The 23,150-nt window shown below is 39.2% G+C and overlaps 1 protein-coding gene across 1 annotated transcript in view; it reads left to right on the top strand.

The window, feature by feature from the left end:
* Positions 1 to 23,150, top strand: part of gpc6b (glypican 6b) — a 113,189-nt gene that overhangs the window by 80,692 nt on the left and 9,347 nt on the right. The window contains exons 5-6 of the mRNA XM_020939120.2: positions 1,155 to 1,285; positions 1,914 to 2,057. Of these exons, the coding sequence (XP_020794779.1) occupies positions 1,155 to 1,285; positions 1,914 to 2,057 (275 nt within the window). The remainder of the gene's footprint in view (positions 1 to 1,154; positions 1,286 to 1,913; positions 2,058 to 23,150) is intronic.

Raw genomic sequence — 23,150 nt, forward strand, 5'->3', positions numbered from 1 at the left:
AGAACAGGTGTCCAGAGATCATTTAAGAGCAGGAGTTCAAGAACAGACTGTTGCTGTGTTTTCTGAGAACTGTGGTGTGGATTTTGGAGGGAAACTGACCAAATATTAGATACTGCGGTTTTGAAGTGCTGTAACAGTGTAGCTCTAGGTGTACACTGACTGTGCAAGTGTGGTGCGGTTCAGGACTCAGGCAGGTCCCACAAGATTTAAAACCACGTTGCAAGTAACCCTCTCAAAGTAATTACCAAACCCAACATGTAATCAGTATAAATCCAGCATAATACTTAGTGTGCTTGGTGGCACATTGCACATACTCTTCACAGCAAGGTTCCAAGTTCGTCTCCCGGGCAGTATGAGTCTTTCTGTGTGGAGTTTGCATGTTTCTTCCTGTGCATGGGTGGCTTTCCTCCAGGCACTCAGGTCCTTCCTTATCAAAAGATGCACAATAGGCAATCCTCCAGCCTAGTTTAAAATCTAGAGATGGGTCTCCCAGCGCTATGTGGGTGTATCTCACTGGTCTGACAGTTTGCCACAGCAGCTCTGGTCAAAGAATCGTTCAAGTGCAAAGAAAAAAAAAAATCCCTTATAAAGCATCAGTTAAGTATATCTTGACCTTAGACTTAATTAGTAGTCAAGTAATATCACTTTTACGTGTACAACAAAAACAAAAATGACATTTATGATCTATGTGGGAGTGATAATACAGTTGATAATAGAGTAGCAAATACCATTTTACCATAGTTTTATTGCGACCACAGCTAGAATGCTGCTGAACAAACAAAATTCCATCCCTTGACCTTTAGATTATAGGGGAACACTCTTCCACTTTGCAATACAAGTCTGAAAATACTCTTTTAACAACATTACAATTACTGAAGTAAAATAAAATATTGTGAAGTCATGATTTAAAGTCAAGTTTTATTTTCAGAAAGTACACTTTCAGGAAACAAAATGGTTTTGAATGGTGAATTGTGCCAGATGGGGACACAACTGATTCAGTGTTCACATAAAAGTGTCTCTTAGTAATCTGTAGAGTGATTTAACAGTTTAAATGTTAAAGTCAATTGTATTGTATTTGTGAGCTGTCCACGGAGTGTTATCCTGGCGCCCTCCTCTCTGCTTCTCCTCTCTAACCTTTACCTTTGTTTTGACAGATGCTATGCTGCTGGTCGCGCAGAGGCTAGAGGGACCTTTCAACATTGAATCTGTCATGGAGCCTATTGATGTGAAGATTTCAGAGGCCATCATGAATATGCAGGATAACAGCGCCCAGGTTTCCTACAGGGTACGTCAATTAGCTTTATTCCACATAGCATTGACTTAGAAGCTTCACATCACAGCTAAAGTTAGTCAAAGTGGAACTACTAAGTCACACTGTGCGCTGTAAGGTGTGCACCGAACAACACATGCTAATTATGTCCAAGTTTAGGTTTGAATTTGAATTATACGTTAGGCTTTGGTCAGATAATCTTAGTTCAACTAACAGTAGTTAATGTGTTTCCTGTGCTTTACTGCATTCTCCTTTGCCCACAAAATTGTAGTCAGAACGTCAAAAAAATGTAGGTGGTTGTGAAGATATCCGACTGCCTACACACTTTTAGATGCCAGCTCCTGTTCAGTTAAATGCCCTGTTGGTTTTCCCATGCAACAGATGCATTTTTGTTTATGGCTTAAGTATATGTGGTGCTTTCCCCCAAATCCCATAAAAATCTTCCCCCTGTCATTATAAATAGTCATTGTCAAAGCATCTATCAGAACAGCTCCCCTCAGATTGATGCAGCGCGCTGTCATGTACGGTAACGCGGGGTGAATGTCTTTTGGCCTTAAGCAAACATGTTCGCCCTATTTTTTCCTGCCTCCGGGGGTAATTTCAGACGGTGACTATGGGTTCACCCGTGTCCATGTAATTGCAGGTTTTCCAAGGTTGTGGCCAGCCCAAACCCGCAGGAATGAGCAGATCCGCACGTGGTGTTTCGGACGTGTTTACCGCCCGCTTCAAGCCCTACAGCCCCGAGGAGCGCCCCACCACTGCAGCTGGCACTAGCCTCGACAGACTGGTGAGGAATCCACTGTTTTCATCTGTGGTGGAAGGTAACAAAGTACAAAAGTAAAAGTACAGTTTTTTAAGGTGCACTATGTAACTTTTTAGTTGGGTCTGTCTCCTGATTCTTTCTATGGCTATGTCATTGCTCTGCCTGGAATGTTCCACAGTATGACATTAAACAGATCTACTTTACATCTATTCCACTACAGATATCTCGAAAAACAGGCACTCTGAAACAGGCACTCTGACTCTGAGCGGGGTTGTCTGTCCACAGATCTGACCTGTAACTTGGTCTGGTTTGGTCTCTGAAGATAGAAAGGTTTAATACCAAACAGTGAAACATTCCAGACAAAACAATAACATCTCAAGTACAATTTTTAGGTATCTGTATTTTACTTGAGTCAATTTTACAGTGGATACTTTTTACTTTTACTTTACTAGATTTGAGAGCAGGTATCTGTACTTTCAGCTCCACAAAATTTTAGATCTGGATGGAAAATCAAATCAAAACCAAAATCAAAATCAAAACTGATGCTTTTCTCCATGGAGATGTCATTGCTTTGTCTGGAATGTTTCACAGTATGGCATTAAACCTTTTTTATTTTCACGGAGATCAAACCAGACTAAGTTACAAGTCATATCTACGGAGAGGCAACCCCGCTCACAGTCAGAATACCTGTTTTTCAAGGTATTTTTGAGCTATAAAACCACCTGTAATTGAATAAATGTAAGGTAGAGCTGTTTAATGTCATACTGTGGAACATTCTAAACAGAGCAATGGTATATCCATAGAAACAAGCAGGAGATGGACCCCCAAACAAACCGTTACATAGTACACCTTTAATTTGAGTTAATTTAGAACTAAGAACAAACCAAAAGCACAAAAACAGCTACAAAAATCATCATCATCAGTTGAATCACTTAAAATCAGCTTGATTGCACTAACGTTCACTACATTTCATGCTTTAATTGCAAAATTCTCTCTACAAAATTATTTTCTCTTAAACTAAATTTTTAAACAGGTATTTCAATAGTTTAGATTTTTTCATATGAGCAAGATTATGAGTAAACGTTTGCCCCTGTATCTGTACTTTTACTTAAGAAACAAAATTGAGTACTTCTTCCACCACTGGTTTTCAAGTACGCAGAGACACAGCATTTTTGGGCGTAAACATCGTTTGTCTTTCTTGACTTGACACTGCTGATTAAAGCTAGTGATTTGCCACAGTAAGCCCCCCACAGCCGGAAATTAATTCTTTGTACCCGTGAACTATTCAGGTCCCCCATCTCTATCGATTTGTGCTTGTGTTAACGAATCAACAGCTCCGTGGCGGGAGAGCAGCCACACCTCCTCTGCCCTTCTCATCCCTGTTTGTACGTTTCAAACAACAGAGAATAGAAGGCATGGAGGTGGAGATGGATGGTTTTCGAAGAGTGGCGCTATCAATTGTTTTCTGTAACGCGGGTCTTTATTTTCCATCAGATTAAGCACATGTTAGTGGGATTGGATCTTGATATATGGATTTCCATTTCCAACAACCTTGAGAGTTAAAATGCCGCCGTGGGCTAAAGGTTAACACAAAGCTGGCAGTTCCATTGAGCTGAGAGACAGTACTCAGCATGGATTAGCTTTCCACACTCTGACCCTCTCCTGTCACAGTGAACCCTCTTAAGTTACTGTTGAAGAGTTTTATTAGAAAATTATAAGACTGAAAAAAGTTTTTGGCACTTTCTGAAATTGGTTTAAAATATAGTCTTAGCCTTAACATTGCTTCTACTATGCTGACACATACCAGAGATATATTTTTCACTGATAAAAAATGATTTATATTGTTTGGTACAATATTTGTCATGGAGCAATTACTCTTGAATTACTGATACTTAAAGGACCCATATTGTGCTATTTTCTGATTTATGTTATCATGTTTTTTCCTCAAAAACATGCCAAGAGTTGTGTTTTGTTTCAATCACACATGTTTAACACACTAACCCTTCATATTTAGGCTGAGTTCTTCTCTCAAACAGACTCTGTCCCACTCTGTGATGTCATGTGGTAATACAGGAAGAGCCCCACTGTGTTTTTAAACCCCATACATGTTCACTAGAATAATTTGGATAAATCCAGTCTTGGAATTTCCAGTCTCCACTTAACAAAAGGTAAAAGGTAGACATGACATCACGAGGTGGAACACAACATTTTGTGCTTTGGTGATGTCGAGTACTCAAACATGTGTGAATGAAACAAAACTCAACTTGTGTGATAGGACCTTTAAAAAAAATAAAAAAAAAAAAACACAACTTTAGGACCTAGGACCTTCACCAGTCAATATACTCACATAATTTACATTTTACAGTCCACAAAACACAACTCCAGGTGTGTTTTTGATGAGGTAACAACATTCCAATATAAAAGCTTAGAAAAGGCAATTTAGAGTAATATAGGTTTTTTAAGTTGAATGTCCTTAATATCCTCTTATTATTCACTTTTAATATGTACGTTTCACAGCCTTTATCCAAACTTGTCCGTAACTCCTTCGCAACAAAACGTATTCACTGTTTAGTTGAGCTGTCATTTCCTCCACGGAGTTTGAAAACAAGCTCGATTCACTCTCTAAATGCTTTTTGTCAGGTTAATAATATGCTATTTATCCAGCGTAAAAACTCAATTTGAAAAGCAGTTCTTTTTCCCCCATCTGGCTCTTAGAATGCACAAATAAAAGCGTGGGTTATTTGTTTTATTCAATACTAATTGCATTTCCGCTCTTTCCCATTCATATTGCACTGGTTATTGATGTCCCTTATACAACAGTACTGTGTGTGCTCTGTAGTCATGCATGTCCATCAGCTCCTGCTTCCACCTACTGTGAATTAATTGAGTTTGTTTCTCTGCTTTTCTGCTGCAAACCAGAGGAGTGTTTGGAATGAGATGCAACACAGTGTAAGGTTCAACATTTTCTTCCTCGTCATTTTTTATGCTTTGAATTCCTTGTTTATGTATTGTGTGTTACGTGAATGTGTTCTTATCTGCCTACACTGGCGGGATAGACTGGGGTGGGGCAAAGATAACTGAAATTAGCTGCTTTTTTTTTTTTTTTTCACATTGGTGTTGGCATGCTTTATGAATGTAATATTATTTCCCATTGCGAGGTACGGTTACGAAGTACGGAGAAAAAATAGTGAATAAAGTTTTTGTCATTGTAAATTCACTTTGCCAGTTGCAGGACTTGGCAGTGTCTTTGCCGAAAATAGTATTTAGAGTTTAATCTGAACCATTTATAATAGAACGACTAAAGAATGTGGCTTCTCTAGTAGTATTAGTGACCTGTCTTGATAGAATTGAATTACTACATAAATTTGAGTAGAGTGATATTGATTGATTGCGTTGGTATTATCATCAACACAAGTATTAAGCACATGACCTGCTGTTCGGCTTGAAAGCATAGCAATTTTTAAAGCTACAGACATAATGCGATAAGTGACAATACTGAAACTGCTTTACTTTAGACAGTGTCATTCAAAAGGCATGAGCTGGAAGAAATAAACAGCTGGAAGAAAGCAACAATAATATATAAAATAAAATATTTCAACAAACATACCCCAAATTTCTCCACTTTTGCAAGTAAATTGCACACACAATAAATATTGAGCCCCAAAATATATTGTTTCAGCTCTCATGTTAAAGTCGATATAGTAATTATTGAGACAGGCCTACCTATTGTTTTACTTATGATCACCATCAGTTTATTTGTATTGTCTTAAATAATTAGGTCTCACAAGATAAATCTCCAGATTCTAATGCTGACCTAAGTGTAAAATAAGTGGCTTTATCAAATGTTTGACACTAAAGTGAAGCTGCTAACACCACAGGGATTGTTCAACACATGCCACGATGTTCTGGGCTGCTACGCGAGGTCCCCAGGAGAGTCAACACAAGGCGTCTTCAACACATCTATTCTTGACACATCCTGTTATAGAGCCTCATTGCCATTGCTAATAGAGTCAGGTCCTGCAGGAAGCCGTCCAGTCAGAGGTGGCGTAGAAGCAGTCTGTGATGCTGAGGGATGCAGCTGGTGTTGGTGTTGTGGAGCAGTGAAGGCTCCAGACGCTTCATGAATAACACGATAATTAGTCTGCCTGCACAGTCTCAACAAACAACTTATATTACTGACGTATGATAACTGCCAGGGAGCTACCTGACTACAAAAAGTCCTTTGTGAGATTTCAGGACTGATCAGAGAGGCTGCAGAAGGCGCACGTGGTGACATTTCAGTAATGTGCTGCTATGGCGGGCTCCTGGCGAGAGGAATAAAACGCTTGTTTTATCTTTAGGCTCAGTCTGACTCACAATTATAGCATCCAGCTGGACGTGACAAACGGCCCCATTGAACTGCAAGAATGACTTTTGAACAGGTACAAATGCTTTTAAAGAAAATCTATTTAATAGGCATTGTTGGGGAGACCTTGTTTAAAAGATGTTTTTAGATATTGATTCTTATTCTTACATTATATCTACTGCAGTGTGTTTATGAGTTTATGTGCCAGTTTTTAAGATGATATTACAGAGCTTTTATTGATGGAGGAAACAGCTGTGTGAAAGCTTTAGTCCATTTTTAAAGTACTCAAAAAAAATACTTTCACTCTTAACAACATGTGGCTTGAAGGCTTTGTTCGGTTCACCTTCTTGGTGCAGACTGTTGTAGCTGTAGACTTGTATCATGCTGCTTAGTGAATCATAAGAATGAAGCAGGTTTATGCTGCAGTGGGGCACCGCTGCCTTCCTTTGAGACCACGTCTCTGTTGTTGCGTTAACTGTGTTCGTTCACAGAGATAATTGGCCGTGACAGTGACACTGCTCAGCTAGGAGAAAGTCGACTATGGCTTTAAGTGTCCTTTGATAAGAACTTGTTGTCTGAATTTACTGCCTAAGTTTGTGAGCAGAGCGTTCCCACGCCGTGAGATTTCTTGTGTTTTGAATGAGGAGTTCGGAGGGGCGGCCCACCCCCAGCTCAATGAGCCATGACTGTTTAATTGCCTGACATTCTGTCGGAGCACACACCCTCGGAGCAGTGAGAAATGGAGATTTGAAAGTCCAAAGAGGCGCAGACTGACAGGCTCATTGGCACATTATAGATAAGAGGTGCTGCTTTTCATTTGACATTTGTAACCAGTTTGCTGCTGTTGAACTGAGTGTTGTTTTATTGGGCCTCTTGAGCCTGGTGAAAAGCACTCAGAATACTTTATAAGATACACACCTTCAGAGCCAGACAAAGGCCGTGTTAGCCAGTTCAAAACCTTTGTTTGAAACTAAACACTCAGTTCATCTTGTACTGGTCCACACATGTAGCGCAAACAAAAAGGAAGCTGTGTGCTTATGACATATAATTTTATTAATGACCAGACACGTGTTTCTTTATTAAATGAAACAATCCAAGCAATTATTTAATCAATTCCTCGTGGAAGAACTTAATTCTCTTCATTTGACACCACTGGGATTTGAACCAGGAACCTTTACACTGTGAATCAAGAGGGCTAGCCAATCAGCCAGCTTGCCACCATTATGTTCTGTGGATTTCACAGAGACACATTTGTTCTGTCTGTTGAAATGTTCGCAGGCTCTGTTTGGCTTTAATTTCACCTACATTTACATTTAAAGGAGATGTCGCTCCATTTGTCAAGTTGCCACAGTGTGTGCTGGGTCTGTTCATGTTTAATGCAGTAGAATACTGTGTAGAATACTACCAATGTTTTAAATTAACGCTGCAAATGCTGCTTCCTTACAAATGCCACTTTGTCTCACCAAGGTTAGAGTTTCTTTATTTGTGTTCTGGTCGAAAATATGATGTAATATAGATCTTAATACTGGATAAAGGTACAAACATACAATATTGCCTTATCCCCATTTCTTCTATAACTACCAACACAAGTTGATATATTTTTGTATGTATAATTGTTGTTTAATTTTATCAAATATACTGAAACACATGCTATGTTTCAGTAAATTAGTTTCAGTGACTATGTTTTAATGACGATTTGCCCTGACTTTTTAAAGGTCCCATATCATGCTATTTTCTGATCTATGTTACAGTGTTATCTCCTCATCCAAAACATACCAAGAGTTGTGTTTAGTTTCATTCACAAACATTTAACACACAAAGCCTGCATTTAGGCTGAGCTCTCCTTTCAAACAGGTAACACTCTGTTCCACCTTGTGATGTCATGTTGTCATACAGGATTTGCTCCACTCTGTTTTTACACCCTATTCACCTTCACTAGAGATATTTGGATTTGGAATCAGCCTTGGAATTGCCAATCCCTACTGAGCTAAAGGTAAAAGGAAGCTTGAAAACTACCACTAAATGACATCACAAGGTGGAAAAGAGCATTTTGAGCTTTGGAGATTTATACAGACTAATAAAAGATTACTCAAACATGTGTGAATGAAACAAAACACAACTCCAGGTATGTTTTTGAGGAGGTAACATTATAACATAACTTAAAGCTTCAGAGTCATTTTGAGTAATATAGGACCTTTAAGCCCCAATTGTTTTTAGTCTAATGTTGGCTTGAAGAGTTTACCCAGCCCAAGCAGACAGGACAACATTTATCCAAATTGAATATTCATGCTCACATCTCTCTGTATTCTTAGAAGGGATCCGTCTGAAACACTGTCTGAATCATCCCCCAGTGGTTTCCCTGCAAAGTCAGTAGCACACAACCACTCCCTTTTCCCAAAAACTGTGACCCTGGCATTATCCGGGCACCGTCCAGGAACATGTCAAGCCGCTGGGACTGTTTTGTTTTGGATACAGCTTAATGGGAGCTAAGTGAGCCTATCCACAGTGCCATTCTCTATACACTTGTATTGGCCAACTCATCCCGAAACATACAATTATAAAGATTCCTTAAGGTTCAGGCATATTTTTCGCAAACCACATAAAAATAACTCGAAAATGCCCATGTGGCGAGATACTTCAGGGCATTGTTTAATATGGCACTAAATTTAACTAAGCTGGTGGTGGCTGACTGCATTCATATTTGAATATCCTTCGAATTCAGGACAAACTGAGTGCTTGTTTTGTTTTGTGTTTGTTTAATTTATAGACACAGATGTATGAAAGCTGCTAACAACAATAGTAAATGTGCTCGTTCCACAATGTTGTTCAGTGGGATTAAAGTGTAAGTGCTCTCCAAAGTGGACACCATGTCAAGGCACCAGTTCTTTAGTTAAACAAGTGTTAATGAGGTGAGAGAGAGGAGAGGCTTTTAGTAGCCAGCGCTATTCAAATCTACACAGTCATCCCCAGCAGGGCAATTAAAATGTACAGTACGCAGTGGACCATTCACACACACATGCACACACTCTGCTCCATACAGTGGGATGTGGTTTAAATACCATTTCAACATTACAACTACTTTGTTGTACTTTTATAAAAACACCACAATTGTAGCAGTGTTGGGTTTTAATCAAGTTAAGGGGAGACACAAAACATTTTTATTTTTATTTTTTTCGTCAGGTAGCATACAAGATTTCAGGAGGACACAACACAATTCTTGATATTGAATTTAATTCACTTGCAGCCATAGAGTTGTATGAGACAAAATATGATTTTGGGGGGGAAATTTTCAGTCAGATGTACTTTACTCAAATATTAAATGAAATCCATTTTTATTTAAACCTGGATGTTTTCTTGTTTCTGTTTTAAATGGCCTATAAATGGTCGTCAGTTTTGGCAGTTTTTATATGAAAAACATTCCATGGTGAAAAACTTGTAACACATTTTTTCCTTACATTTATGTATTTAAGCTGCAGGAAATGTTTCTCTAATTTTTTTCCTATTTACCTGCAGTTTCTTGCCTTAAAATGTTGTCTTATAGTCAGCAAAATTAACGATTGCATTGGGACTGTGAAAGCTTTTTATGGTTCTTAACAGAAAGAAGAAAGCATGGAGTGAGCAAGCTTGAAATTCAGGAGTGAACTGTAAGTTTAGTTTGCCTTTTTATGTACAAATTTACAATTTACGAGTTCTTTTCTTGTTTTGTCAGTGCAGTTGGTCAAGTATATGGTTGGATCATAGCGGTAGTTTTGAGAGCTTTTGCTAATTTCATGCCTCCTCTCCTTTTCTTCAGGTACTACACAACTACATGTAAAATGTATTCATATGATATTCCATTCCACTTTGACATGTTCCAAGTCTGTATTTGGCAGCATTTAAAAATGTCTCAAAAGTGCACCAGGTCATGATGTCCACAAGAATCATTAAAAGTTTAACAGTTCACATGGTAAATAAACCAAATTTGTTTCCCTTTTGCTTGTTTCTATCAACCAACAACAGTTTCACAGCTGTATCCTGCTGATCAATACAAAGTAGAAACTAGAAACTGTAAATAGAGGTCAAAGATAAAACAAAAAATATAATAATGTAATTGATGTTTTGGAGATTAGCCAAATTAGAAAATGTGTAATATTGTCTAAAAATAAATAAAGCTGAAAATAGAGCTAAATTATAATCAGTATAAATTGATATTTCTGCAGAAGTAAATTTTACAGTCCATTACTACACTTGCACCATAATAATATTTACATGCCTTTTCAAGCATGTTAAAGGTGCACTGTGTAACTTGTTGGGTAGAGGGTCCGTCTCCTGCTTGTATCCATGGAGATGTGCCTAGAATGTTCTACAGTATAGCCATAAATTTAAGAATCTCCATCTCCAATCTCTGACTTTTAAACCGAATTACTGGTTAGATTTGTGGAGAGGCAACCCCACTCACAGTGATGTTTTTAGATATTTTTGAGCAATAAATAACACCTGTAGTTAAATAAATGCATTACAGATTAGTTTAATGACATACTGTGGACAGTTTAAACCCAAGCATTAACATCTCCATGGGGACAAACAGGTTACAGACCCTCTAGAGAAAAGTTACACAGTGCACCTTTAAAGGGACAGTCTGGAATTTTGGACATAGGACCTCATTTCTGTTACCCAGAGTGTTGGAGATGTGTGGAGACACTTTTTTAAATATTCCATCCAGTCCTTGTATTTGCAGAGGTCACTGGTGCTAGGCTAGTGCATGTCAATGGCCATAGTTATCCTGCCACTAAAAACAGTCTTACCCACTCCACAAAGCACCTGAAGCAAATCTGTTATTACACCAGACTATCAATATAAATGTCTGTGATGATAGAATAATGTTTTAAATAAAACTTATCTTGCATCACATGAATCGTCACATGTTGAGGGACTATTTTCTCACCAGCAGTGGAGGTGCTAGGTGATATCAGTCCGCCGCTGCCAAGCTTTCTATCAAGAAATGCAACTTGCTGCTACTGCTCAGACATAAATCCTTAAAAGACAATGTTGGTTTTACTTCTAAAATTATTCTATCGACACAGACATTTACATCGACAGTCTGGTGTAATAACAGATTTGCTTCTGGTGTTTTGTGGAGTGGGTAAGACTGGTTTTAGTGGCAAGTTAACTATGGCTATTGACATGCACTAGCCTAGCACCAGTGACCTCTGCAAATACAAGGACTGGATGAAATATTTTAAAAAGTGTCTCCACACGTCTCCAACACTCTGGCTAACTAGGAAATGAGGTCCAAAATTTCTGTCTGTCCCTTTAAGATAAAATATCAACAAGATATACATATTCATTTTATAATATTGTCGACCCCTATGTAAATACCATTTCTTCCAAACTAATATTGCTGTATCTCTGTTGTGAGCCTTACCCAAGAGCTGGCACAGCGCTTTACCCCGTTAGTTTAGCATCACTGCTACTGTGGGCTAATCCCTCTGGCAGGAGCGCTGTATTGGAGCCACACACGATCACTATTTAATTATACTGGGCCTGTCCCTATTCTTTTGGGCTTTATCCAGTCATTAGGTATATAATGCCTATACCTGCCCGCAGATGGAAATTGGCTCCTTAGTCTCCATCTGCCGCAGTACTCACTCCTATGAGATTAATTTGTTTGTGCATGGCCCTTGACAAACAAAAAGTAAATTAATTGTGTAGCATTTTGGGACTTTTCCTGAAATGAGCATTCACACTTAATGAATGTGAATAAAGGTGAACCAAGCAGTAATGTTAGACTTGGCAAGCTTTAACGTCTATAGGTTCTCTGGCGTTTGTAAAAAAAAAAGTCTAGGAGAACAATCACGCACACTCTTTTCTGCTGTGTTTCCTTCTAACTTTAGTCATAATTTGATGCTTATTTCAAGAGGCGTATCCCATGGCAACACAAGGGAAATCTGGGGATGGAGCAACATACAGTGCAACAAATGAAGCCAAAAGTCAAGAACCCCAATTACACTTTCATGTTTAAATGTTGTCATAGCAACTAGTCCAAGACTCCTCCAACCAATATCTGTATGCCTTATCCTCACAGATGTCTCGTTTATCAGCGTGAAACTACATTATCATGGAGGAAAATCGGGCTAGCCTTGGACTATTAACCACATAACTGAAGACCACTGCACATTTTTATCACTTCATTTCAGACATACTTTTGTATAGCTTAAAAATCACAACATCAGTCACCTCATGGGGCTTAACAAAATTGTTTAACCAACGGAAAGTTAGAAAATCAAACAGTGAAGTCAGTAAATAACGCACAGGCAGATTAACTAGCATTCACCTAACATTCATTTACAGAAGGGCACCCATGCAGAGTCCACAATCAGATAATCTTACTCAAATGTAACTGCATTTCTATCTTCATGGAGACCAAACCAGATCTGTGGGATAGACAATCTCGCTCTCAGCTAGAATGCCTGTTTTTCTAGATATTTTTGAACCATAAAACCACCTGTAATTGAATAAATGTAAGGTAGAGCTGTTTAATGTCGTACTGTGGAACATTCCAGGTAGAGCAATGACATATCCATAGAAACAAGCAGGTGATAGACCCCCAAACAGAAAGTTACATAGTGCACCTTAAGTGATTTCAAAGTGGACTGTTCTTATTATAATGCAATGACTAAACCAAATATAAACTAAATTGAAAGCTGTGCAAGACCTACACAGTAATTTCCACTTCTGTTGGTGCCTACATAAATATAATTGGATAAATCTATGCACGGTCTGCCATAGGCCCTTTCCATGAGCGCAATGTTGCTATGTTGTTTTTCTGAGTGCACACAGCAAATAATGGGCTGAGTGACCACAGGTGGGCGTATGCACACACTCCAAACATATTCATTAAATCACATGAGCTGCAAGTTAAAAAGTCACAGTAAAACAGGCCTGAGTCAAACACTTTCTACAGGCACACACCCACTGGACAATAAAAGGAGCGCGGTCACCAAAGAGGTACTGGTAAACTGCTGATGGGTAGTAAATTACTCCATTGTGAAGCTAGTCTACAGTAATAAAATGGTCTGCTTCTGGTCGGGTGCTTTGTATCGCAACATTGAAATTCCCCCATTGTGAGATAAATGATAATGGTTCTCCTAAAATATACAATAAACAAATAATCCATGGGGTGGACTAGTAAGGGCATGAATAAAGACAAACTCTTGGCTGGATGTGTTACTTATTTTTTACTGTTTATTGTGGTCTTGTCAAAATACTAAAATTTCAATACTTTATTTATTTATTTAAAAAAAACACACACACACACACACACACACTAGACAAAAAAGTAGGTGCTGGAAGAGGCAAAAAACCAAAAAGAGGCTTATATTAAAGCCTTCACCTTATGAATACATTGAAAATTGAACATTATTGCTGTGCATTAAAACAATAAAATACAAAAATTACATTTACACACCTTGGATTAAATGTATTTGATTCAAACATGGATTAAAATACAATGAAACATCCACAACTGAATGATTATCAAACATTATCATGAAATATCAAACATTTCTTCACACTCTTTTTATACAACATCTCTGATCTGCCATCACTGTGTCACTAATATGCAAACTTGATTTTGATACTAAGAAATAGACTCCATGTTCAATTTTGATACTGCAATAACAATACAAAAACACTCAAACACAACATATTTTTTTTAATATTACCAAGTGAACTACTAGTTCTGATATACTGTAGATCCAAATGCTGAAATTACACATGACACACTCCCAAAGTCTCCTCACCTCACCTGGCTCTGGCATCATCTTCTCTTTTTGACAATCGCACTGTGCATATTAGCAATTACCTTAAATAGCTGCATTTTCATGACTGTTTTGAAAATTTTAGCAAGAGGATAAGCAAAATGTTATATTTTCTCTGGACTCATAAAATGTATACCCAAACCACATTGCATGCCCCCAGACCATAGAAGACCATCCAGGTTTTTCATCCATAGCCTTGACTTTCTTTGGCACTGCTGCTCGTATTCAGCGCGGGCTACTTTTCATATCTGTCAATATATTAATGAGGAACATCGGTCCCATTACACTGTGGGCCCCGCTGGTCCCAGGAGACCCGTGGCACCGGGAGAGCTGGTCGGCCATGATTGCTCTGTTCTCCTGAGCAGAGGCGCGCTTTAATCATTTCTTGTTTCAAAGTTGTGTCGCGGTTGCCGTGGGCCAACTCTGCTCGCAAACTCACCACTGTTTCATCCATATTGTGTCATTTGGCCTCACCGTGGGATCATTTTGACAAAGCATATTGCCTAAACGCGTAGTAACCGTGGGACTCAGAGAGTGGTTAGAGGCAATATGCTAAATGGTTCCCTGAATATGTAGCCACATGCATTAACACCAATAGCATGCCAGTGTCACAAGCTATTTATAAAAGCCTTGAATAAATGTGGCAGAGACTTCAACCATTATTGACTCCAAGACGGTGGTTTTGAGTGTACACTGATCAAACCTTCTTAAATTGCTCCTGAAAGTCAGTAATTATGCTGTTCCTGCAACAATAGCTCTATTTTTGGACAGATTTATTTGTGTGGATGTGCAAGTTTCAACAATACACAAGCATTCAATGTCACTTTCAATTAAATGTGTGATGAATTATTTCTGAGCACTCATAAAGACTGCTGCAAGTTTGTAATGAAGAAAGTTATGCCTCTGGGGCGTCGCGCAACAAAGTGATTGCATTTAATATTGAACAAGATGTCAGTGAAGCCTAGAGTCAACAGCAGAGGTGACAGGACAGGAAATTAAATCACTTTGTACCTGCTATACAGTGTAATTTCATGTGTGAGGCGTCACCTCACCGTTGCTTAAATTTGGGGAGCTGTTACTTTTACTAGAGCCACTGTCTTGGTTCTAAACTTGGTTCAGACATAATTTTTGACAGGAAAAGTACTCTCTTAGCTCTGGTTTCTTAGCAGGATGTTGTGCAGACAGTTCTGGGTTTGATCCCCAGTTCATCCAGGCCTTTCTGTGTGGACTTGTTTCCCCCCATGTCTGTGTGGGTTCCCTTTGGGCACCTGTAATCCTACTGTAATCCTGACCAAGCCAAACTCAAGAACTGGAGATGGGTCCCCAGGCGTGGCACCATGGCGGCCTCTGCTCCTGACAGTTTGCTCTACAAATTTCCCTATGGGTAAAGTTTACCTTAGCTTAACCTGAACTAAACAGGGCCTAGACTATGACTACATCAGGATTTGGAAAATTAAGTCCTAGACCTGGATCACAAACGAGAAGGGTAATCAACACCAACCAACAATGTTGCGTATTAAAACCATTGCAAAAAGTTTGTTTCATAGTTTGATTCAGGCTTTATTAAAATCTAGATAGCACACATTTCCCCTCAATTGCTGTAATTTTAGTATACACTCCACACAGACACTTTAGATTCCTCATCTTTTCTGACTATCCCTGAAAATGTCATCCAAATTTGACGTCACCTTGAGCTTTCCACAGAAAAAAAAACGCAAGCTGAAAATCATAACATTCTCAGCTGAGTAAAAAATGAAAACGCCAATAGTTGTTACGTCTGTGTCAAGTACCCATTGGTGTAAGCAGCGTAGTAGGATTGTCCCCGACAGAGCTGTCAGCTGCACACATAACAGTGATAGAGCGCGTTCCTGCGGTGGTTGGGCCTTAATGGAGACCTCCGTGTTAAATCATGTGACAGTCGTGTAGCGTGGCAGCTTTACACGGCGACATAATCAGCTGTGAGCATGGGCAAAACAAGAAGGGCGTCTCCGGGCTCAACGTTCAACAAAGTCCCACACAATCTAGGGCTAAAAATGGGATTTGTCATGAACACATGGCTCTGGGCCTGGCAGCTGCAACCACCACTGCACCGTCACTTCAAACCAGTCTCCCTTTGGCTCCCCTGGTCCCAGCTCTGGTGCCACAGAAACAGCTGGGCTTTCTGCATGAAGTCACACAAGGGGAACTCTATTTGCAGGAGAGCAGTTTTTTTGTATTGTTATTAAAAAGCAAATTTAACAGTGAAAGAAAGTTAACTTTAAATATAGAGTGACGGAAGGCTGCGCAAAAACTGGGAACTGTGACCTGCATGTCTTCAAGGTTCTTGGCAAATATAGACTTTTAAACCAAGCTCTTCAGATCATACACGACTCTTTGGCCATCGTGTGCACTGTGTAACATTTGGTGGAGGGTCCGTACCCAGCTTCGCTCCATGGAGATGTTGCCTGGAATGTTCTCCAATGTTTTTCCTCCAGTGAGCTACAAAAATGCCAGAGAGCTACCTGTTTCAGCAGTCGCAAAGAAACTGAGTATAGTGCCACGGCATGCCTTAGACACGGAACAGGTGCTTATAAAACATAAACCATTATCCATTTGTCAGTGCACAAAAATAGGCATGAAGATGATACATATACATACATAGAATACATAGAATACAATACATAGAATCCAGAAATCCCTTGGCAAGCTACTCTGAATGGGTTGGAGAGCCACTGGTAGCTCCCAAGCTACAGGTTGGAGATCCCTCTTCTACAGTATGTCATTACAGTTTTTCTTTTTCTTTTTTATTTCTACGGAGACAGCAGGTGACATCTGTGGAGAAAAGAGCACACTAATGGTAAAACATGCCAGGTTTTAAGTCAATAAAAAACATGCAAGATGGATACGTTTAATGTCATACCGGAACATTTGAGACAAAGCAACAACATCTCCTTCAGAACCCTCCACCAGAAAAGTTACACAGTGTACTTTTAAATGTATGAATTCTTGCTATGCTAATTCCTGTTCCTCCCATGAGCTGTTAAAAGCTTGTACGATAAACTCTGAACTTCTGAAGTTGATGTAGCACTTAAAGATTTTGGTTCCTTAATGTTTGTAGCTTGTTTATTTCACATGTGGTTGTTTTTAATGTCTCATGGTGCACTTTGAGCTTTTTGCACATGTTTTTGCAATGTGCTTTTTAACTACAAATGGCAAATAAACTCACCTTAACCTCACCAATAAGCAACTGGTGCTGCACTACGTGTGTTGGCATCGGTGTGGTTCAGAGAATCCAAACAGGTCACTTTAAATTCCCAACATAAAACAAACTCAGGTTAAATTTTAAATAAATAAATAAAACTACCCATAGAAGTTCAATTCCAAATAACCCTGTGGTGTAGTAGCAACTGGAAGTCACCTTTGCTTCCCAGACACAAGGACAAACAAAGCGGAGAAAGCACTAAACACAAAACATTACCCCAGAGGTCACTTACTCATTTGCTAATATTATTTCTACTCCACAGATTTCCAATTCGCCGCAACAGTCTGACAGCCAGATGGTAGGTCTTGGTTGAGGGAATCTGTGTTTTATGACCAATGAGAATGGATTTACGAGCTGCTAATCACTAGAATAACCGTGGAGTCCTGGGGATGTGCACAAACTGTAGCTTCCTGACATTTGACCCTTGCAACTGTTTATGGGTTTTGGCCAGTTCAGACATCTTGTAAATCCAACAGGCATCCAGCTACATGGAGGCCGTGTTACCCAGATATTCTCGTTCCGTTGTGAGAAAGTATTTTGCCTGTCAGAGCCGTGGTCACTGGTCAGCAGAAGGGAAAGAGGGGGGAGTACGACAGTCTGGTATGAAGGGTGACCGTCAACTCGCTGACCTCTGTAATTGAGACGCAGCAGAGAATATATACGGCGTTCGTATCAAATGAAGAAAAAAAACTATTTTAACACAGACTGGAGGAGCGGTTGCCAGGGAAAACAAGTTGATGGTGAAGTTGTCTGCGCCCTTGTGGTTAAGTGGGAAGACCCGCTCTATGGACTATGATTAGATTGAACATGGACTAATTTAGCTCGTGCTCGCAGTGCAGGGATATGTGCACAGTGTCAGGCACCGATAGTTGCTGGGAAAAAACGAAGGCTAATTGCTAATTTGGTAACCCAGTGGAGTCGGAGTGTTAGGAGGAAAATGGCATTACTTTATAATGTAGTAACATTAGGTGGTGAGAATGTGTGGGTGGAGTGTAAAATGCTGGAGAGAGCCGTGTTTGTGTTTCTTTAAGGGGTAAATTGGATGTTCCAGTCTTAAGTGTCAGTAAAAGAGCACTTTTAGACCAAGGTTTGGACTTGAATATTTTTTAAGAGCAGACTGTCATTTTGGGTGTAATTAAGTATAAGATGACTGCATATATGTCTATCTCTCTCTCTTTTTATCATAAAGGACTTCTAAAATAGTCGAAGAATGTAGAAAACAATATGCTGTCATTTTTCAGGCTCAATTTAGTTAAAAATGTATAGGTTTGCAAATTCACACTATATACCACCTTGTACAAAACTAACATAAGATTACAAGATGAAATCATGGTCAAGGCTAACAGTCAATGTTTTCAAGGCTAACTATAAAGTAAAAGTAAACGCAAAGGGCCTGTTTTACACTGTTTTCCTGGAGCTGTGTTTTGTTTCATTTACACAAGTTTAACACACAAACAGAAAACACTGTTCCTCCTTGTGATGTCATGTGGTAATACAGGAAGTGCTCCATTGAGTTTATATGCTCATGGATCTATTAAAATAACTGGATAGGGTATTACTGCTTGTAGCTGCCTCTAGCTGATGTAGTGGTCACTCACTGGTACTACAGTGGAAAAAATCCCATGGACTGAGAGAGGATTTTTCTCATAGAGTGCAATGTAATCACAAACTGCTCGTGTTCGGCTGACAGGGCACCAACAGTTTTCAAAAATGTTGGATTTTGTGGTAATTTTTACATATTTTTAGATCATAAACTTTTTCTCAGCTCAAAATCCTTCAGTTGTCTTAAAAAAAATGCTTTATAATCATTAGCTCCGGCTCTGCTCTGCTCTAGCTCTTCTTGCTCTGATTGGTCAAAGTGATCACGTGATAACAAGACCGTGCTCCGTGCATGCCTTCGCCGTGCTTTCTGTGCATGCTCAGTCGGCCCAGAGCCACCGGAAGTATCTAGCCAGGCTAATCTGGAATCATTCGTCATTGAGCTCAGCCCATTGACTTGAATGGGCAGCCATTTTGAAACCCTAGGGCTTTTTTATACTCCATTCACCTTCACTAGAATGATTTAGATGATTTCAGATCTGGAATTGCCATTTTCTACTGAACAAAAGATGTTAACGTGAAAACTACCACGTCATGACGTCACAAGGTGCAACAACAAGCATTTTGAGCACTGGAGATGTAGACAGACTAATAATAAAGGATTACTCAAACATGTGTGAATGAAACAAAACAGAAGTTCAGGTATTTTTTGAGGAGGTAACAAAACTATAACATGGCTTAAAGCTCACAAGAGTCAATTCTGCGTAATATAGGACCTTTGAAGCAAACTTAATATTGACATGGATCCTATAATTATACTTAAACGTATACCCTCCAAGACCTCCCCCCAAGCCAAAAAGCAAGTTTGCAGTGTCATTACAAAGCTCCCCTGAAAAGAAAAGTAAAAAAGCTCCATTATTGTGAAGAGCTGCAGCCTATCAGAAGATAAGAATGCATGTTGCCTACTCCCTGTGAGTGAATGTGACTTCAAAAGCCAGTGACACGTCAGCGTTTGATCTGGGGAGAGGCAAGGGCGTCCAGGCTCACCGGCCAGTCCTGAGCACCCACATCAGAATGCAGAGCGGGCACAGACCAGACACAGGCCAAATAAATAAACAATGTACACAGTCTTAACTCTGCTAACAGCATTGTCTCATAGTCTCCTGTAAACAAGTCTGCATATCTGTCAATAGAGCCACCACCGTGTCTCCATACAGACTGTCAACAGAGGGAGCCGTATCATGTCCACATTGTCAAGGATTCATTTGTGTTCTGAAAAAGGCCAAACAAAGTAAGGATTTATCGATTGTAATTACAGATGATAAACAATGTTGGTATGATGTGTTGGTTGAATCCATTGTGTTGTTGTTACTGAAATGACAAGATACTGGGGCCTTGTTTGGGTTGAGTCACTGTGTGCTCGTTGGCTAACTTTGCATGGTTTTGAGAAGATAACTGTAAACTAGTGGTTGAATCTAAGTAGATTAAAGGTGCACTATATTATTTGTTGCTGCGGTTGAGCAAGGTCACATAACCACTAAATCTGACTTATGATCTGATAGTGTTACCTGCTTGTCTCTATGGGGAAAGATAAATTTAAGGCCACTTTGGAATATACAAGGCAAAGCTATAACATCCATGGAGACAAGCAGGTGGTGGACCCTCTATCAGAAAAGTACATGCGTTTAATAAATGGTCTATGTTGTTGTATGTTATGTTGTTGTATGTTGTTGAATATGAAAATCTCACATTTTAACGCCTCTGAAAGGTGTCAGTGAAGTGACATGTGATAATCAGTCATTCAGAACAATTTTGTCAGCACTAAAACAGTTCATCACCGTGTGATAAAATAAGATATGATGCTAAGTGAACATTAGTGAGTGCGATACATCTTAATGACATGTATGAGTTAAAAGCAAGTGAGAACATAAATGACGAGAAGAAATGGGTCAAACTTCAGTAGCTGGACATCCACTTGTACCTGAACGATATTTTTATTGTTTGCACAGAAATGATATCTCCCCTTTCTAAATGCTAATTTAAGTATCAGTGCAATTCTAATTGTAAAATACTTAACGTAAGTATGAGATTTTTTTTTTTTTTTATTTGAAGTTTTGCTTAGTCAAAGTTGTTTTATTTTCTGACATGAACATGACACTAACATTTGTCAAATGGAGTTTCTATACAAAAAGCTCTGGAGGTCATCACTCTGTAACTTATGTCGACAAGTCAGCAATGTACTCAGGTAGTTGGTATGCCAGACCGACACTATTAGGGTTGTCAGAAGTATTGAAAATCAGATACCACATAATATTCGATACACATTATCAAGTATTGATAATAAAAAAATCATATTCACTGTTGAAAATCACATTCTACTGTTTGAATAAAGTCTTTTTTTTAATTATCTGTGAGTTATCAGAAACTGTATTGAGGACAGAGTGTATTCCTTAGTGTCAAAATAAAATTTCAATTTAGTGTCAGTTGGGAGGGTGTTTGTCCACTGATCCAAAGGTTAGTGGTTCAAATCCCACTCTCGACACAAACATCATTGGGAGAGCGATCAAGTCCACTAACCCACAGGTTGGCAGTGCAATTCCAGCACTTTGAGGTTCCTCTGAGGCTCCTGAAGACACTTAACCCACCTCACCGCCAGTGTCTGTGTACATTGGTGTGTGAATGTGTGAGTGGTCCCTTGAGGTAGAGCACGTTGAGTGCCTTGAAGATGGAAATACTCTATATAAAAATGTGACCATTGCTATATAATGTGAGGTTCAAAAACCAAACTGCGCCATATTAATTCACTTTATATTACACTAATAATGCTTTCTGATGGCTTTTTACAACAATATTATAAAGCCAAAATTATAAGCCACTGAAGAATAATCAATTACACTGGAATTTCACTTCACATCTCTAGACATTTTAAGTAGAGAATATACAGGTAAAAATGGGACATCCAAATATCACAGCAGAGAAAGGTTTTATTCACAAAGCCCCCAGAACATGAGGCAAGCTCCCAGATCGCAGGTCAGCGCCAGCCACAAAATCTCCACTTTCACTTTGAGAAAGCAAGAGCAAAAAGAGAGAGAGAGTCAGGTCTGAGTCGTGCGGTAGGGGGGCACGAGGGGGGGGCCGATGGAGGAGGAGGAGGGGGTGCAGAGAGGGAGGGGAGTACAATGAAGTAATATATGGTTCATGACAGGAAGCAGACGCGCTGAGGGCAAATGAGGAAAAATACAGCCCGGGACACAGCAAAAAGAACACAGCCATTTCCACTTCTTTGCCTGCACCTTGGTCTGCTGCTTCTTCATATTACACAAAGTATTTTTTTGCTGTCTAATATCAAGAAAAACATACAACATACAGTAACAGTGTACTTTATCTATTACAGCCACACCTGTAACATGCCTTCCCATCAGTGTTTACTGTCGCTGCGCAAGACATTTCACCACTTTGTCTGTGAGGAAGTGGTGGTCAGAGTGGTTTGGTATGTGACCCAACATGGAGAATGAATTAATACATGTCTCAATGGCGCCTGTGAGAAGCTGGTCAAACAATATAAATCCAAGTCATTTTTCTTATTTATTCCCAGTCAAACAAGACCCAAAACCATCAGGTCTCCAGTATGTAGTTTGATCTTTTTCTTCAGGTTTTTGAAGTGTGGATCTGACTGGATTTAGACTTGTAAAACATGTTGTAAAATGATTATATGAGGAAATGCTGTTTTTGAAATGTGTTGCACAACCTGGCAACTCCATCTAGTGGGGAAAATATCACAGTATTTTATTAGAAACATTGTATTGACGGTCTTGACACTCCATCTTTTCTTTATTGATGCAGCTGGTGTCATGAACATTTCCTGGGGGTACAAAGCTAACTGAAAGCACTACTGTGTTAGAAGCGTCGTTAATCTGATCTTTACTTTAACACAATCTGTTAGTCAGTTAGTTTTTCAGTTTGTCTCTCTCTCCTTTTTGTTGAAAATCTAACTCCTAAACAAGACCATGAACAGTCATATTGATCACAGTCTCCTGAAAATCTGAAAAGTTGTTAAAATCAATTTTCTTAAATTTTCACCCAAACTTAAACCTTTTTTGTCCATGTTTGCTAATGTGTGTATTGCATCACCATGGTAACTTCTAAACATTCCACCAATAGAGATGCACGTAGATCACCCCCAGCGCGATGCC

The sequence above is a fragment of the Boleophthalmus pectinirostris genome, unplaced genomic scaffold, assembly GCF_026225935.1.
Source record: "Boleophthalmus pectinirostris isolate CB_2022bp ecotype Guang Dong unplaced genomic scaffold, ASM2622593v1 HiC_scaffold_1, whole genome shotgun sequence".
In the NCBI taxonomy this organism is placed as follows: Eukaryota; Metazoa; Chordata; class Actinopteri; order Gobiiformes; family Gobiidae; genus Boleophthalmus; species Boleophthalmus pectinirostris.